This window comes from Oncorhynchus mykiss, chromosome 1, assembly GCF_057628025.1.
Source record: "Oncorhynchus mykiss isolate SJ-2025 chromosome 1, ASM5762802v1, whole genome shotgun sequence".
Lineage (NCBI taxonomy): Eukaryota > Metazoa > Chordata > Actinopteri > Salmoniformes > Salmonidae > Oncorhynchus > Oncorhynchus mykiss.
This window is the reverse complement of record NC_143022.1, coordinates 45,758,603-45,777,261: the sequence shown is the minus strand read 5'-3', so window position 1 is coordinate 45,777,261 and position 18,659 is coordinate 45,758,603. Positions and strand designations below refer to the sequence as shown.

Below are 18,659 nucleotides of genomic sequence, written 5' to 3'. Positions count from 1 at the left end.
ATTTTCGATCAAAGCTCTAATCAAATTCAGACATAGGACTATGTACATACTTCATAATGCTTTAGAAGGAGACTTCTGGTTTTGGCGGGAAATACCGGGTTAAAAGTGACTTATTCTCAGGATGGAACATTTGTAAAATACCGGGAAAATATTAAACCCTAATCCTGATTTCAGGGCAATTTACTTTAGACTGAGATGTGAAGATCTTAGCAGAAATGTTGATAGACGAATAGGATGCTCTCCAGTGACTTCACTCTAATAAGCCTGTGGACGACAGTATATATATATATATATATATATATATATATATATATATATATATATATATATATATATATATATATATATATATATATATATATATATATATATATATATATATATATATATATATATATATATATATATATACACACATATACACACACACTTAAAAGGTCGACTTTTGGCACAAAAATGGACCAACTCCGACTCTTTCTCAATTTTCAAACAGAAATGGGTTGTCCCTTTGGTGGCTCATCGATGCTTCATTCTCGCCATGCACGCCGCAACCACCATAGTTAGCTTGTAACTCCTCCAGTATGTGTTAACGTCATTTCATAGGATTTGTTTTTGGATGGAAGCTGCAGAGATCGGTAAGAAATGGCACTTCAGTAGCCAAATATCGTATTCAACATTTGTATTAATATTTTATTCATCGGTTAAGCATAAAAAAACAGGTATGATCAGTTATAGCTTAAAGCTGTTCTTTTGGTGTTTTGGCCCAAAATGGACCTTTAACATGGACATTACAGTCAACCTATGCATGTATAAGAATGAAGATGAACAATAATAATGAATTTGAATAATTGGATAACTTCACGAAGTGACAAACTCAAACCTGTCACAGTCTCACAACGCTGTTATTGATCAAAAAGTAACAGGGTTGAGTGTGATGAGTGAGTTTTTCGCCTTAAAATGGCCACTGCTGCTCATGTGGTGAACAGGAGACCACATGGCATGCATGAAATTAAGAAATTGCATACATTGTTGCAATAAAAAAAATAGCTTTGATAGGTAATAGTTCTCTTTATTTCATGTAACAGAGGTGAGTTGTTGAGCTTGACAACCCCATGCTTCAGCGGTCGCCTATAAATATTGTTCAGTTTAAAGTTTAGGGCTACGACTGCAATGAGACCAGGCTGGGCTACGCAATGGTTTGACACGTTGGCGATTTCAATGTAACTACCAACGTAACAAAGATGTATTTAACAACAATTCAAAAGTGTAACAAAGTAACAGAGATCGCGTTCACACTGAACAGATGGATACATAACACGTTGTTGAACATTGCCTCAGTGCCTTAATTATTATTAGACTATGTTTCTCACCACTTATTAAGAAACCTGTCCGTGAAAGTGAAGTGATGAATTGGTGCTCCTATATTGCTCTATAATAACAACTAGCTGTTTTCGGTTCTGTAGCCTATAAGTGTACCACTACCTCCTACTCACTTCCCAAAACAGCGGGTCACCCGGTCTCGCTCGTTGAGGGGGGTTGATTCACATGTCAAGTGGATGAAGCTGATGAGAGGAGACAACATGCAGTGCCACAATAGATTAATGCTTTGTGTCGCAGACGTCCTCTTGTTTTGTCTGTTTGCATTTCAATAGATGCCATTTTTTCAGTTATTTTAACGGACTATCAGTGATACAAGGAATCAGAAATTATGTGAACCTAATTAACCTTCATTTCAAAAGGTTGTTATTTAGTGTAGGGATATGTATTTCTATGGTTATACTGAAAAAAAAGAACTGCATTTTAGCAAACTGAATAATTAATGTGACACCTTCACAAACCTGATCGACTTAATAAAGCGAGAGAAATCATTATAAAAAAAAAAGATCAGAGCACCACAAACAGACCATGCCATAGGCCTTCCTGGCACTTTTGGAACCAAGACCTTCATGTCACTCAAACTACACACTAATTTCTTGTGTGTTGTTACTTATGCTACCAGGGGTAAAAATTGGTCTGGGGTGAGATCCTGCAGCTATACTCCAAATGAGCAGCCTGGCCTCAGACTAGACGTAACATAGTAAACGTAAATATGTATGTTACCACACCAAATGTAACATAAGACAGAAGGTCACTTAAGGCAAAAAACTAAAGGACAGTGGTTGGTTGGGGTGTTGTGTTACAGACATTAGCATTTTAGCAACTTTAACCACTTAATACTTTTTAGCTACTTTGCATGTTAGCTAACCCTTCCCCAAACCTTAACCCTTTAGCTAACCCGTCCTCTAACCTAGCTAACGTTAGCTACCTAGCTAACCATACGAAACGTAACATATTAAAACGGAGTGTCTCAGATTTCCGTACAGAATAATACAAAATGCTCTGAGACCAGCAACCAGTAAGAGCCAGGTGCAGAGCGGAGTCCAGTACCTTTGGTTAAACAAATTTTGCAATATCGAATGAAAATTGCTGCGCACATTTAATTTTCCTCAGCCAACAACACGAGTAACCCAACAGCAAAATCAGAATGGTTTACCTATTCAATTGGTCAGCTTGTAGAACTCCATGCAAGAAATATTCCCCCAGAGGCGCTTTAAAATTTGCAAGTGCCAGAGGGAGAAACATCCATGCCCAGCGACTGCACATTTCTTAACAGTTGCGGGAAAACACTTTTGAAAGCAGTTGATGGCCACTTAAAATAGCAGGGTCACTGCTTTCTATTAGCCTACTAAATGTATTTCTGTGCACCATTTTCCAATATTCAGTTGGTCATAGTCTCTCAACTAGGCTACTTTATGGTGTGCCAAGCAGGTATAGTGACCATGAACAACACGAGAAACATTTATTTTATTTCATTATGTTTGGCAATGACTCGCTGTCTCCTGAGACTCTTTGCAAAGGACCTGACGACAGAAATCCGGGAGATGGTGAAGAGCCTGCTGGATTCAATTGCGGCCACTACCTCCACTGGAAACCAGGACACCGGTGCAGCCTTCAAGAAAAGATCAACCCAGAGACCCTTCTGAAGATTGAGACCCTGGGTGCATGGTCAAAATGGCATGCCGGTGAAGAAACCAGAGATCTATTAGCAGATGACACACCTGGGTAACCGCTGCTAGCCCACCTATTGCTGCGGCTACCCTACTATGCTGCTCAGCCCGTGTACTACAGCACCTGGCTGAGCTCCCCCCAGTACAAGTATGTATAGGTATACTGGAGAGGAGATTGAGGTGGACCCTCAATGAATACTTAACCATCAAGTACTTCATCAGGGAAAACATCCATCAAGGCACAAGCCTGGTCCTACACAGAGAAAAAAAATATAAAGCTCTGGGGGAAAAAAGTGAAAAATATTGTGTATTTATTTGTTGACAGTTAAGGTTGCAGGTCCATAAGTCCATGCCTTGCACATATGGATCCACAGTTACTGTACCTGAATACAACACTGGAATTCTGACCATGGCTAAGAGTATCCCATTTTATTATTTGATTTAACATCGATTATAAAAGTGTACTAAAACGAGGACACTGACAAACACTTCAAGACAGAAACATCAATGCAGAAGCCAGGTCTTAGTTTTTTTTCCAATTCCATTTTCCAATTCATCAAGGCATAAACAGTCTTACATTATTTAAATAATCAAGTCAGAAGCCTTACACCTACTTTTCTGCCATACCAGTAGGCCTATCTGATAGGCTACTCCTTTACAAGAAACTGTCCTTTGATAGGCTTAAGCATATTTCAGTAACATCACCCAAGCCTCAGCTCTCCCTCCCTCCCCTACCAAAGAAAATGGAGGACAAGCAACATACTTCAATTCAGGAAAAGTTATTTATTCTAAGAAATGTGCAGTATAGAAAATACTTCAGTCCATTTCCAAAATAATCTGTCAGATGAAACATACAGGGTCTTTTTTGATGCTGCCATGCTACAGAGGTAAATGTCAACTGCTTAATAACAAAAGAACAACCAAAGATAACATTTATATAAAAAAAGTCCAAATGTACAACATTTAAGAGCAAATAAATATGATTCACATTTAATCAAATCTAGATATTTTACTAGTGCAGACAACTGGATGACAGAGTAGAAGTGGAGTGAGTGGCATACAGACTTCCATATCTTGTGCAGACTACACATCAGCGACAACAAAGCTGCATAACAGTATGATAACCTCACAGACCATTTACAACTACATTGTCCATACATGGACAGCGCAAATGATCACACTACCTACGAGAAGACCTCATCTAGTACTAAAAATCCCTAGCAAGTAAAACAATACATCCTTAAACAGCAGGGTTCCCCAACTGGCTCGCGGGTGGTTTTTTGGCCCCCCAAGTTTTCTGAGCAAAACTTGTTCCTAAGAATTCCCACGGATAATAGAGATACATGTGATCGTATACAAATGTAAGCAAGGTTTGAAATGATGTTTTAGGTGAAATATATATTTTTGGCCTTCTTGCGGTCAAATTGCAGTATACAAATGATTTGTAATTATGTTCCGGCCCACTGACCATTCGCTCAAGAAAGAAATTTGGCCTGCGGCTGAATCTAGTTGATGATCCCTGATATACAGTATCCTGGGACAAATCAAAAGTCTCACAGCTTCCAGTATTTTCCTATATTCATCCCTTCTTGAGCACATTTCCTTTTAATGCCATAGGTGTCTATAATTGAGGGAACTACACTGCCATCTCTATGCTGCCTAACACCGATCCAGTAGAACCACAGGGCTCAGGTTGTCTACTCACCTCACTCTGTGGCAGGAAGGCATGCAATCTATACAGCTGGTGAGACAAGATCATATTTAAAGAGCCCTTTTCTGACGACCTCAGACATACGCCCTTTAACAACCCCCCCCCCGGCAGTAACACAAATAACCTTACAATAAAATGTTCCATGGACGGGTATGCTATACTTTTGTTCAGGACAGTAACTTGACTTGGCACTGGGAAAATTAGACATAGTCATGACAATAGTAGTGTTAGGCCATTTGTGTGCTGGGGACTGACTCTGGTGAGTGGAGGGACTTAGTGGATGCCAGTGGACTGGCTATGAGGTAGATTCATTTGTTGCCATCACTATACCTGTGAGGCTCACAGGCACAACATGGATATGATAAGATGGGGAAGACTTCAATCTACACAGATCAATTGTTCAAAGACAAAATCACTCACCGTGTACAGTACCAGTCAAAAGTTTGAACATTCCTACTCATTCAAGGGTTTTTCTTTATATTGTAGAATAATAGTGAAGACATCAAAACTATGAAATAACATATGGAATCATGTAGTAACCAAAAAAAAAAACGTGTTAAAACAATGTTTCAATTTTTTTTTTTTACTCGATAAGTCAGTTAAGAACATATTCTTATTTACAATGACGGCCTACCCCAGCCAGACCCGGACGGCGCTGGGACAATTGTGCGCCGCTCTATGGGACTCCCAATCATGACCGGATGTGATACAGCCCTGGATTTTTTTAGATCAAAGTAGCCACCCTTTGCCTTGATGAAAGCTTTGCATACTCGTGGCATTCTCCCAACCAGCTTCATAAGGTAGTCAACTGGAATGCATTTCAATTAACAAGTGTGCCTTGTTAAAAGTCAATTCCACAAACTTCTTTCCTTCTTAATGAATTTGAGTCGATTAGTTGTCTAGGGGTGGTGAAGCCCAAGTTCATATTATGACAAGAACAGCTCAAATAAGCAAAGAGAAACAACAGTCCATCATTACTTTAAGACATGAAGGTCAGTCAATGCAGAGGACAAGTTCATTTGAGTTAACTGCACCTCAGAAATTGCAGTCCAAATAAATGCTTCAGAGTTCAAGTAAGACATCTCAACATCAACTGTTCAGAGGAGACCATGTGAAATCAGGCCTTCATGGTCAAATTGCTGCAAAGAAATCACTACTAAAGGACACTAATAAGAAGATTTATTGGGCCAAGAAACACAAGCAATGGACATTAGAATGGTGGAAATCTGTCCTTTGGTTTGATGAGTTTGAGATTTTTTCAAATGTGATTTTTGGTTTCAACCGAGGTGTTTTTGTGAGACGCAGAGCAGGTGAACGGATGATCTCCGCATGTCTAGTTCCCACCGTGAAGCATGGTGGTGTGACGGTGGGGTGCTTTGCTGGTGACACGGTCAGTGATTTATTTAGAATTCAAGGCACACTTAACCAGCATGGCTACCAGTGCATCCTGCAGCGACACACCACCCCATCTGGTTTGCTCTTTGTGGGACGATCATTTTCTTTTCAACAGGACAATGACCCCACACACCTCCAGGCTGTGTAAGGGCTATTTGACCAAGGAGAGTGATGGAGTGCTGCATCAGATGACATGGCCTCCACAATCTCCCGACCTCAACTCAATTGAGATGGTTTAGGATGAGTTGGACTGCAGAGTGAAGGAAAAACCAGGCAACAGGTGCTCAGCATGTGGGAACTCCTTCAAGACTGATGGAAAAGCATTCCAGGTGAAACTGGTTGAGAGAATGCCAAGAGTGTGCAAAGCTTTCATCAAGGCAAACGGTGGCTCACTTTGAAGAATATCACATATTTTGATTTAACACTTTTTTGGTTACTGCATGATTTCATACGCGTTATTTCATAGTTTTGATGTCTTCTTCACTATTATTCTACAATGTAGAAAATAGTCAAAATAAAAGAAAACCCCTTGAATGAGTAGGTGTCCAAACTTCTGACTGGTACTGTATAGTGGCAATGACAAGAGCAACAATATTAAACAAAAACTCAACTATTCCAATTAGTACAAAACGGAATAGATATTTTATTTAACCCCAAACAAAGCAAACAGGTTGGCAGTGAGCAAGACCACCCCCCCCAAGAGGACCAAAAATAACACAATCTTGCAAGAACAATATTGGTTTATCAGTTTCTTCACATAAAATTAGGTTGATTCATTTGTCACAATTCCAGTCATATTTTCTAGTCCTTCAAATAATTCATTAAAATACCCGTATAAAACTGTACACCCTGAGGACATATAAAAGGTTAATTGAATTGGGGAGGATGAAGCACTGACGTGAAGAAATAATCATGCATGGGTGCAATTGTGGATACAATCTTAACCGTTACGAATAGAATAATAAAACTCACCATAAAAAGGAGCTACAGTGGGACTACCATGTTAGGTGTTATTTTTCGCCAAATGTATGGAATGCAATACATGGTCCAGGTTAAATGAGGTGGGCTGTAAAGATGACAACATTAACATAAAAAAAGACCTTAGCATACATCAATTGTTGATTCTAACTCATGTTCTCTTAGTGCGTATACCAACCAGCAGGACACATGGAAGTGTGGAAAACCATCCAACATAATTCCCTAGTTTGAGACAAGAGGTCAACTACAGTGAAGAGTTACGTGAAGTGAAGTTTACATACAATACACTTATGTCGGAGTCATTAAAACTCGTTTTTCAACCACTCCACAAATTTCTTGTTAACAAACTAGTTTTGGCAAGTCAGTTAGGACATCTACTTTGTGCATGACAAGTAATTAATCCAACAATTGTCTACAGATTCCAGTGGGTCAGAAGTTACCATACACAAAGTTGACTGTGCCTTTAAACAGCTTGGAAAATTTCAGGAGATGTCATGGCTTTAGAAGCTTCTGATAGGCTAATTGACATCATTTGAGTCAATTAGAGGTGTACCTGTGGATGAATTTCAAGGCCGACCTTCAAACTCACTCAAGAAATCAGCCAAGACCCCAGAAAAAGAATTGTAGACCTCCACAAGTCTGGTTCATCCTTGGGAGCAATTTCCAAATGCCTGAAGGTACCACATCCATCTGTACAAACAATAGTATGCAAGTATAAACACCATGGGACCACGCAGCCGTCATAACACTCAAGAATGAGATGCGTTCTGTCTCCTAGAGATGAACGTACTATGGTGTGAAAAGTTCAAATCAATCCCAGAACAACAGCAAAGGACCTTGTGAAGATGCTGGGGGAAACAGGTACAAAAGTATCTATATCCACAGTAAAACGAGTCCTATAGCGACATAACCTGAAAGGCCGCTCAGCAAGGAAGAAGCCAATGCTCCAAAACCGCCATAAAAAAGCCAGACTACGGTTGCAACTGCACATGGGGACAAAGATCCTATTTTTGGAGAACTGTCCTCTGGTCTGATGAATCAAAAATAGAACTGTTTGGCCATAATGACCATCGTTATGTTTGGAGGAAAAAGGGGGATGCTTGCAAGCTGAAGAACACCATCCCAACCGTGAAGCATGGAGGTGGCAGCATCATGTTGTGGGGGTGCTTTGCTGCAGGAGGGACTGGTGCATCATTAAGGAGGAAAATTATGTGGATATATTGAAGCATCATCTCAATACATAAGTCAGGAAGTTAAAGCTTGGTCGCAAATGGGTCTTCCAAATGGACAATGTCCCCAAGCATACTTCCAAAGTTGTGGCAAAATGGCTTAAGGACAACAAAGTCAAGGTATCGGAGTGGCCAGTACAAAGCCCTGACCTCAATCCTATAGAACATTTGTGAGCAGAACTGAAAAAGCTTGTGCGAGCAAGGAGGCCTACAAACCGGACTCAGTTACACCAGCTCTGTCAGGAGGAATGGGCCAAAATTCACCCAACTTATTGTGGGAAGCTTGTGGAAGGCCACCCGAAACGGTTGACCCAAGTTAAACAATTGAAAAGGCAATGCTACCAAATACTAATTGAGTGTATGTAAACTTCTGACCCACTGGGAATGTGACGAAATAAATAAATCATTCTCTACCTTGTTCTCTATCTTATTCTGACATATCACATTCTTAAAATAAAGTGGTGATCCTAACGGACTTAAGACAGGGAATTGTTACTAGGATTAAACGTCAGGAATTGTGAAAAACTGAGTTTAAATGCATTTGGCTAAGGTGTATGTAAACTTCCAACTTCGACTAATATATATATATATAAAACAAGCACCAACGTAAAAATTCCAAGGCCACTCCAGTATGTGTAGACTATCCCTAGTGCATAGCAGAGAAGGCTCTCCGCAGGTCTATATCTATCATTCACACATACATTCAACAAAAAGTAAACGGCAAGGCCCGTCTGTCGACAGGGTTCTGATGACGGCTTCTCTTCAGTCTTAAAGTTCCTCCTTTTCTACACCTGAGTTTAAAAACATTTGGGGAAAACCCCCCAAAGAAACAATAACACCAGCCCCCTCTTCTCATCACCAAATCCATTTTTCTCTTCTGTAGAGGTTTGGACAGGACCGAAGGGGCTGGAGGTCCATAGGAGAGCTATAGTCAGGGGAAGAGTCTTCCTCCAGATGACCAGAACCCAATGACCAGTAGCTTTGTCCAACCAGTGTGAGGCTGCAGACAGAGGATCAGGATCTCCAGATGTTCTTGCAGCTGTGTACACAGTCTGAACTGGAAGTCCACTGGCAGACAGAGCCATGTATCTGCATAGAGGCAGTCTCAGTGAGGGTTCCACATGAAGCAGACAGACAGCCCGAGGGGCAAAGAACTCATTCCCTAAAGAGATTCTCACATAAATATATGTTTCCCTTGTCTGCACACACTGCATATCTTCTGTCTGATGCAGTGAGAGCAGTAGTTACTGGTGCCCCTTGACACAGACAGACAGAGAAAAGACAACGGCCAAGACTCCATTTTGAGCCGCTCCACAGTAGAGAACATCATGGTTCCAACAGCACAGTCACATTTAAAGGCTTATGACAGGAGACACACAGGCAACCACACGGGTTATCGTCATGGATGGATGAAATGCAGGCACTGCTTTGTGTACAGGTGTTTGTTGCTTTTGTCCTTCACCTGGATTGTGGGGAAAAGGAATGAAAAAAGGAGATTAAGCATTGAAACATGACAGGGATTCGGAAATATTGATTGGTGATAGCCCTTCACCACCCTCCGCCATTGAATAATCACTCACCCTGCGCCCAGAGTTGCTCAAACTCCCTGTTTACTGCTGGGACCACTGGGAGACATCATCTGCTGCCTACAACATTACATAATAGATATCAGTAACCTCCTCTTCCTAGCCATCAAAGCAAAATAACAAATTAACAGTTAGAGCTACACTGGAGATTCTTTCTTACCCTGGGTGAAGGAAGTGTTCGGGCGCCAGGCCTCTCTGCTGGACCATCATGCCCTGGAAGTGGCCTCCGGCCTGGGGATGTCTGTACATGGCCATGCGGGTCTGCCCAGGGGGAAAGGGAAGGTGCTGGGGCCGGTGCAGGGCTTCCATGAGGTGCGGGTGGGGTCTCTGGGGGGCGTAGTGTCCACTGGGGTAACCTGGCTGGTTGGGGTATGGAGCATGGGACATCATGTGGGGAGGCGGGGCCCCGCCCTGCTGCATCCCAGTATGCACTGCTCGGGAATCGTACAGGAAGTTGGCCACGTGAGGTGGGGGCTGGGCACTCCGGCGGCGTGCGGCAGCGTTGTGGCTGTCCAGGTCCAGGATCTCTTTGGGGCTCTCTGGCCGCTCTGAGCACTCCACCACCCGAGCAGGCTGATGCTTCACAGGGCTGCCGGCCTCCCTACTCTCCTTCTCCACAGATCCTCCACGGGGGCCCTTGGGCAGGGGATTGGGGGACATCAGGCTGCCCCCGGAGCCCTCAGAGCCCAGGGGGGAGCCCATGCTGCTGCCCTCCTTCAGGCGCCCATTGACGTTGGCACTAGTTGCAGGCAGGTAGGTGTTGGAGGGCATGGGGTGGCGAGGCTGGTACTGCTGCTGCCTGTGCCACTCCTCGGAGGGGTAGCCCCCCCGGCTGTTGCCCTGGGGCTGGGGGTAGAAGTGTTGCTGCTGGTACTGGGGGTACATGTTAGGGTGGCCCTGGGGATGCTGCTGCTGCTGGGCCATGTGGTATGGATAGGCAGCGCCTTGCTGGTGGTAGGTGGGGTAGCCGGCAGGGTTATGGTGGGGGTTCATGGTCTGGGGAACAGGTTGGTTCGGGTAAGGCTGTTGATTTGAAGGGGGCATGGGTTTGCCCATAGGTTGACCATAGTGCAGATGTGTTGGGCTGCCCATGCCATATTGACGCATGGCGCCATTGTCCTGGCCCTGGGAGTGGGGAGGCATGGCTGGGTTGTGACCAGGTGCCGGTCCCCTTGGCCCCTGGTTACCGGGTTGTGTCTGTTGTGCCTTGGGACTGAACGACTGTTGTTTATAGATGCCATTTGGAGGTCCAGACTTCATCATGCTGGAGTTACCAGAACTGCCTCCAGAGTCCCTCCTGCTAGTGGGCTCGCTTGGCCTCTGGTCATCTGGGCTGGGCTGGGGAGGCAACTGGGACACAGGGTGGCTGGGGGGCAGGGAGGTGAGAGGTGCTGGCTGGGGGGAACCAGGGCCAGGCTGGGCCCCCTGGGGGGCGCTCTGTGGCATTCCATGCATGGAGATTGGTTGAGGGACATTCTGCACCACATGTGGAGGTGTGTTCTGAGAGTTTTGTTGGTGGGGGTTTTGGGATCCTTGCTGTGGGGCATTTCGAGTGATATGTTGAGGGATGTTTTGTTGCTGTGCATTCTGGGTATTGTGTTGATGGGTGTTCTGAAGACGAGTGGCATTCTCTAGGATTTTCTGGGGAGGGCTCTGGGTAATATGCTGTGGAGGATTCTGGGAGTGACGAGAGTTCTGGGAGTGAGGTGCATTGTGGGGGTGAGGAGGATGAACAATGGAAGGGTTGTTCTGATGAGGGGGAGTCTGGCTGACAGATTGTCCTCTGCTCTCCCCCTCTTGGTTGTCGTTTGTCTCTGAGCTCTGTGGGAGTCCCAGCCCAGACGCAGCCTGCTCCCGGGTCCCGCTAACCCTCTCCTGTGACCTGCCCCAGTTTGGAGCAGAGGGGCTCTGCATGCCCCGAGTGGGGCGACTGGGAGGCTCTGTGGGATGGGGGAACGAGGTGCGTTCCTGTTCAGATGGGACGAGTGTTACCCGAGCTCCTGCATGGTTGTTGGATGTTTTGGGATCTGACGTAGACCCTGTCAAGACAGATAATTTAGTGAGTGGAAGGTTGTTACAGTGAAAACAAAGAATCCATTTGTCGAACAGCATCTGAATGAATGCCGCAAGACTGAGAGCGAGTCCTATTACATTTCCTTTGCACAGACTCAAAATGGTCAAATTAATTGATACACAAAATTAACAAACGATCTATGATTACATTTGTAAGTGAAAAATGTTGGGTTCATCCTTCCATATCAAAACATCTTGCTAGGGTAGCTGCAGTGCTAATTTCGTCTACAAAAAAAGTCACGGAAATAAATTTTTCAGTGGCAATTGACCAGACTAAATAGACCCAGAAAAAAAAAAAAAAAGACTAAATTATCTTTGACTAAAATCTGACTAGTAAGTGGACTGGACAATAGTTTTTGGAGAGATTGAGAGCTTTTTATGACATTAGTAAAATTGTAAGGCTTTCTCATTGCAATGTTGCACTGCGGTAGTGTTGTCACAATAACAGAAATTTGACTTTGATACCAGGTTTAATATCACGATACTCGATACCAAAATAATAGTTGATAGCGAAACGATAACACGGCAAAAAATAATAAAAAATACATTTAAAAAAGGGTATTAGTTAGACAGAATAACCACTGGGGGATATATATATATATAGGCACAATTGGCCTAGCGTCGCCCGGGTTAGGGAGGGCTTGGTCGGTAGGGGTGTCCTTGTCTCATCGCGCACCAGCGACTCCTGTGGCGGGCTGGGCGCAGTGTGCGCTAACCAAGGTGGCCAGGTGCACTGTGTTTCCTCCGGCGCATTGGTGCGGCTGGCTTCCGGGTTGGATGCGTGCTGTGTTAAGAAGCAGTGCGGCTTGGTTGGGTTGTGTATCGGAGGACGCATGAGACGCAACCTTCGTCTCTCCCGAGCCCGTAAGGGAGTTGTAGCGATGAGACAAGATAGTAGCTACTAACAATTGGATACCACGAGATTGGGGAGAAAAAGGGGTAAAAAAAAATGTTTTTAAAAAAGAAAAACACCTTCAAGCTCATTTCTAAAGCTTCTATATTGCAATAGTCTAACACAGCATACTATGATTCCCAGAGTGCATTTCTACTCCGAAGGTGTAACGCTCCACCTAGGGCTGCTGGCTGGCTAGTGGCTACTGCTACTAATCCCAGAAGTAGTCTAAATACAGTGCCTTGCGAAAGTATTCGGCCCCCTTGAACTTTGCGACCTTTTGCCACATTTCAGGCTTCAAACATAAAGATATAAAACTGTATTTTTTTGTGAAGAATCAACAACAAGTGGGACACAATCATGAAGTGGAACGACATTTATTGGATATTTCAAACTTTTTTAACAAATCAAAAACTGAAAAATTGGGCGTGCAAAATTATTCAGCCCCTTTACTTTCAGTGCAGCAAACTCTCTCCAGAAGTTCAGTGAGGATCTCTGAATGATCCAATGTTGACCTAAATGACTAATGATGATAAATACAATCCACCTGTGTGTAATCAAGTCTCCGTATAAATGCACCTGCACTGTGATAGTCTCAGAGGTCCGTTAAAAGCGCAGAGAGCATCATGAAGAACAAGGAACACACCAGGCAGGTCCGAGATACTGTTGTGAAGAAGTTTAAAGCCGGATTTGGATACAAAAAGATTTCCCAAGCTTTAAACATCCCAAGGAGCACTGTTCAAGCGATACTATTGAAATGGAAGGAGTATCAGACCACTGCAAATCTACCAAGACCTGGCCGTCCCTCTAAACTTTCAGCTCATACAAGGAGAAGACTGATCAGAGATGCAGCCAAGAGGCCCATGATCACTCTGGATGAACTGCAGAGATCTACAGCTGAGGTGGGAGACTCTGTCCATAGGACAACAATCATTCGTATATTGCACAAATCTGGCCTTTATGGAAGAGTGGCAAGAAGAAAGCCATTTCTTAAAGATATCCATAAAAAGTGTCGTTTAAAGTTTGCCACAAGCCACCTGGGAGACACACCAAACATGTGGAAGAAGGTGCTCTGTCTGGTCAGATGAAACCAAAATTGAACTTTTTGGCAACAATGCAAAACGTTATGTTTGGCGTAAAAGCAACACAGCTGAACACACCATCCCCACTGTCAAACATGGTGGTGGCAGCATCATGGTTTGGGCCTGCTTTTCTTCAGCAGGGACAGGGAAGATGGTTAAAATTGATGGGAAGATGGATGGAGCCAAATACAGGACCATTCTGGAAGAAAACCTGATGGAGTCTGCAAAAGACCTGAACTGCTGTTCACAAATGCTCTCCATCCAACCTCACTGAGCTCAAGCTGTTTTGCAAGGAGGAATGGGAAAAAATGTCAGTCTCTCGATGTGCAAAACTGATAGAGACATACCCCAAGCGACTTACAGCTGTAATCGCAGCAAAAGGTGGCGCTACAAAGTATTAACTTAAGGGGGCTGAATAATTTTGCACGCCCAATTTTTCAGTTTTTGATTTGTTAAAAAAAGTTTGAAATATCCAATAAATGTCGTTCCACTTCATGATTGTGTCCCACTTGTTGATTCTTCACAAAAAAATACAGTTTTATATCTTTATGTTTGAAGCTTGAAATGTGGCAAAAGGTCGCAAAGTTCAAGGGGGCCGAATACTTTCGCAAGGCACTGTATATTGCTGTCATTGCTAAGTTGAGTGCATTTCACGTTACTTTTGGGTTGTAATCATATTATAATGCTCAGTACTCACATGAATGTCACGCTGAATAAATGTTCATGGCATTGTCACTCATAGTTATAATTTAGTTGCTAGTAGAATGTACAATGCAAATGTCATTTCTAAAATAGTTTGTCGTTTTGCCACCCAACATCCCTTGCACTGCTTTAGAACACCTTTTGCATAGTTGTTTCGTTGGGCTTGCCCTCACCATCTGCTCTGTAAGCAAAGTATTCCCAAAGTTCGCTTCTGGAGTCTGTCAGCTGCGTGCACAAGCAGCCTGGCCAGCTTACTACTGCCCCCTTGAAGATTCAAAACAAATTACTAGACAAACTATCCTCTCAATCCGTATATGACATGAGATATTTGACAGAAGTACTGAAAGTAACAAATTCTAGTAATCAAACTGTTTTTCATGTTCTAGTATTGAAAAGGGGACAAAGTTTCATGCCCAGGTCATTCACAAGTCACCTCTTTGCCTGGCAGGGTTGCCATGTCCGCGGTTTCCGGCTAAATTGGGATACTTTGAAAACTGTTGTGGTTGAAAATGTATTGGTCGCGGGTTGCAGGTTTTTAGGCTACTTCTAAATTGCACCGTGGACGCCATGGCATTTAAAAATAAAATAAAAAATATAAGAATTTCACTTTGACCTGCTGCTGCTGACTGTCAGGCAGGCTGTTGCTGAGTGTTGTTTTGGGAGGGAGGGGGAGGGCCGTGTGTGTGTGCATGTGTTGAGCACAGCACTGCAATAGGCAGCTGAGTCACGTGACTGAGAGGAGAGCAGCACGCCACAGTTTCTAAACCCAGCGGCCCAACATTGTGAGACGTCCGGGGAAGCTTGCGAAACAGGCCAAGCCGGGGTTAGGTGTTTAGAAGTCAATGAGAAAAGTGAAGAATTCTTCCATAACAGAAATTGAATAATGTGTCCCTGAACAAAAGGGGGGGAGGGGGTCAAAATCAAAAGTAACAGTCAGCTGCATTAAGTACTACAGTGCATCTCCTCCTCATGGACTGCACCAGATTTGCCAGTTCTTGCTGCGAGATGTTACCCCACTCTTCCACCAAGGCACCTGCAAGTTCCCGGACATTTCTGGGGGGAATGGCCCTAGCCCTCACCCTGGAGGTCCAATCGGTCCCAGATGTGCTCAAGGGGATTGAGATCCGGGCTCTTCGCTGGCCATAGCAGAACACTGACATTCCGGTCTTGCGGGATATCACGCACAGAACAAGCAGTATGGTTGGTGGCATTGTCATACTGGAGGGTCATGTCAGGATGAGCATGGAAGGGTACCTCATGAGGGAGGAGCGGTGTAGTCAGGGTATTAGGCGCCTCACAGTACAGACATAGCAATTTATTGCCCTGGCCACATCTGCAGTCCTCATGCCTCCTTGCAGCATGCCTAAGGCACGTTCACGCAGATGAGCAGGGACCCTGGGCATCCTTCTTTTGGTGTTTTTCAGTGCCAGTAGAAAGGCCTCTTTAGTGTCTTACGTTTTCATAACTGTGACCTTAAATTGCCTACCGTCTGTAAGCTGTTGGTGTCTTAACGACCGCTCCACAGGTGCATGTTCATTAATTGTTTATGGTTCATTGAACAAGCATGGAAAACAGTGTTTAAACCATTTACAATTAAGATATGTGAAGTTAATTTGATTTTTATGAATTATCTTTGAAAGACAGGGTACTGAAAAGGGGACGTTTCTTTTTTTGCTGAGTTTATATACACACAATCAGGTAATAACAGATTGATAATGCTAGCTAGTTAGTTTACTGCAACCTATCAGACAGAATTTTGATTAGGCCTACAATACAGTTACAATATGTGAAGGGGCAGGGCTCCAGACTGCTACCATTTAGTTGCCTTTTGCAACCCTTTGACTTGGCTGTGCGAGTTACATTTTTAATTGGTTACGTCAGTGCGAGCTGAACAGTCATTATGTCTACATGACCACCTCACTCCAAAGTTGTAAAACATCCTAATTTCTGTCTGTTAAAACAATAAAGTGCATTATCCTCATAATTCCTGTAATGAGAGTGTCTGCCCAGCCCCTAGGCCTGTTTGGCTGGGGCCTGCTGCTGTGATGAGCGAGCCACTTGATGTGCTCTTAGGGAAGAAAAGGCTTCCGTATAACACTTCAAAATCCAATTGTGGGAAATGCATAGCTTTGGAAGCAACTACTGTTGTTCTCAGGTTTCTGTGGGTAGGATTTGTATTTGTCATCTCTTAATATTGAGCTCAATATCAACTATTTTACAACCAAGATATCTGATATGGCTTTAAGATATGAACCGCAAACTGCGCAATAGCAATTGTGCGTGCATAGGGTAGAAGGCTACAACTTCAAAGTTCTTTTAGGACATTAAATGTACTGTTAGATTAATACAGCACTACTAGTAGTGGGTATTATATTTAGCGTTAGCGATCTAGCTGTGTTTTGAGTGCTCACTTCCTCATGTGGTGAATTAGCCCCAAAATAAATGTTCCTATGATAAAGTGCATGTAAAGATGTAGCCATATCTCTATTGAACAGTACAATTAGGAACTTTCTGGAGCCCTACTTTAACAGTAAAATATAACAATACCATACTGTCAACCCACAATTCATGACAATCATTGGGTTAGTTTGCAGATAAAAATACCTTGAATCATGCATTTTCTATTGTTTGATGCCGTGGAAAAATATGGTGCCACCAAATCATGGGCTGGTGCCAAAAAACTGAAAAAGTTAGTGCCACCAGGGGAAAATGTTAATCTGGAGCCATGTCAAGGGGTGTGATTTTTAACCTGGTGCAGAGTAATGTGTTCTTCTGCGAATGTAGCTGTTGGGAATAGAATCATAAATAGAATGTCATGCGGAAAAATATGTTATTTAGACAAGGCTATGTATACAAGTCAGTGACTTATGTTTACTACAGGTTAATGAGGCATTACAAATGTGATGTGACTAAAATTAAAGGGCATATATAGTTGACTAAAATGTCCTTCTGTTTTCATTATTTTCACGACTAGACAATCATTATTCAAATTACACAAATGTGACAGACTTAAACTTGCAATATGTAACTTTTTGGGCAACCTGACCAAATTCAAATAGAAATGTGGGTTATAGATTGGTTATTCACATTGAAAGCAAGTCAAAGAAGCGGTAGGTAGATCTGTTCTATGTGCACTATTTTTATGCTTCCTGTTAACTTCCGGTTTTGCATCCTTTACTTTCAGTTTTGTACACTACCTTCAAACTAGAGGACGACCGATTATGATTTTTCAACGCCGATACAGATTATTGGAGGACCAAAAAAGCCGATACCGATTAATCGGCCGATTTAAAAAAACAAAAAAATGTTTTTATTTGTAATAATGACAATTACAACAATACTGAATTAACACTTATTTTAACTTAATATAAAACATCAATAAAAATCAATTTAGCCTCAAATAAATAATGAAACATGTTCAATTTGGTTTAAATAATGCAAAAACAAATTGTTGGAGAAGTAAGTAATATGTGCCATGTAAAAATGTGTGCCATGTAAAAAAGTTAACGTTTAAATTCCTTACTCAGAACATGAGAACATATGAAAATTGGTGGCTCCTTTTAACATGAGACTTCAATTTTCCAAGGTAAGAGATTTTAGGTTGTAGTTAATATAGTATTTATAGGACTATTTCTCTCTATACCATTTGCATTTCATATACCTTTGACTATTGGATGTTCTTATAGGCACTTTAGTATTGCCAGTGTAACAGTATAGCTTCCGTCCCCCTCCTCGCCCCTACCTGGGCTCGAACCAGGAACACATAGACAACAGCCACACTCGACGCATCGTTACCCATCGCTCCACAAAAGCCACAGCCCTTGCAGCGCAAGGGGAATAACTACTCCAAATCTAAAAGCGAGTGACGTTTGAAACAGTATTAGCGCACACCCAGCTAACTAGCTAGCCATTTCACATTGGTTACACCAGCCATTAGGCTGATAGGCTTGAAGTCATAAACAGC

The 18,659-nt window shown here is 42.8% G+C and overlaps 1 protein-coding gene across 2 annotated transcripts in view; it reads right to left on the bottom strand.

The window, feature by feature from the left end:
* Positions 1-3,810: 3,810 nt before the first annotated feature.
* The window catches only part of LOC110523417 (uncharacterized), a 66,392-nt gene continuing 51,543 nt past the window's right edge, over positions 3,811-18,659 (bottom strand). For both annotated transcript variants that reach the window (XM_021602095.3, XM_090231874.1), the window contains exons 17-19: positions 10,107-11,985; positions 9,941-10,006; positions 3,811-9,822 (exon numbers count right to left, since the gene is read on the bottom strand). In XM_021602095.3, the coding sequence (XP_021457770.3) occupies positions 9,958-10,006; positions 10,107-11,985 (1,928 nt within the window). In that variant the 3' untranslated portion in view covers positions 3,811-9,822; positions 9,941-9,957. The remainder of the gene's footprint in view (positions 9,823-9,940; positions 10,007-10,106; positions 11,986-18,659) is intronic.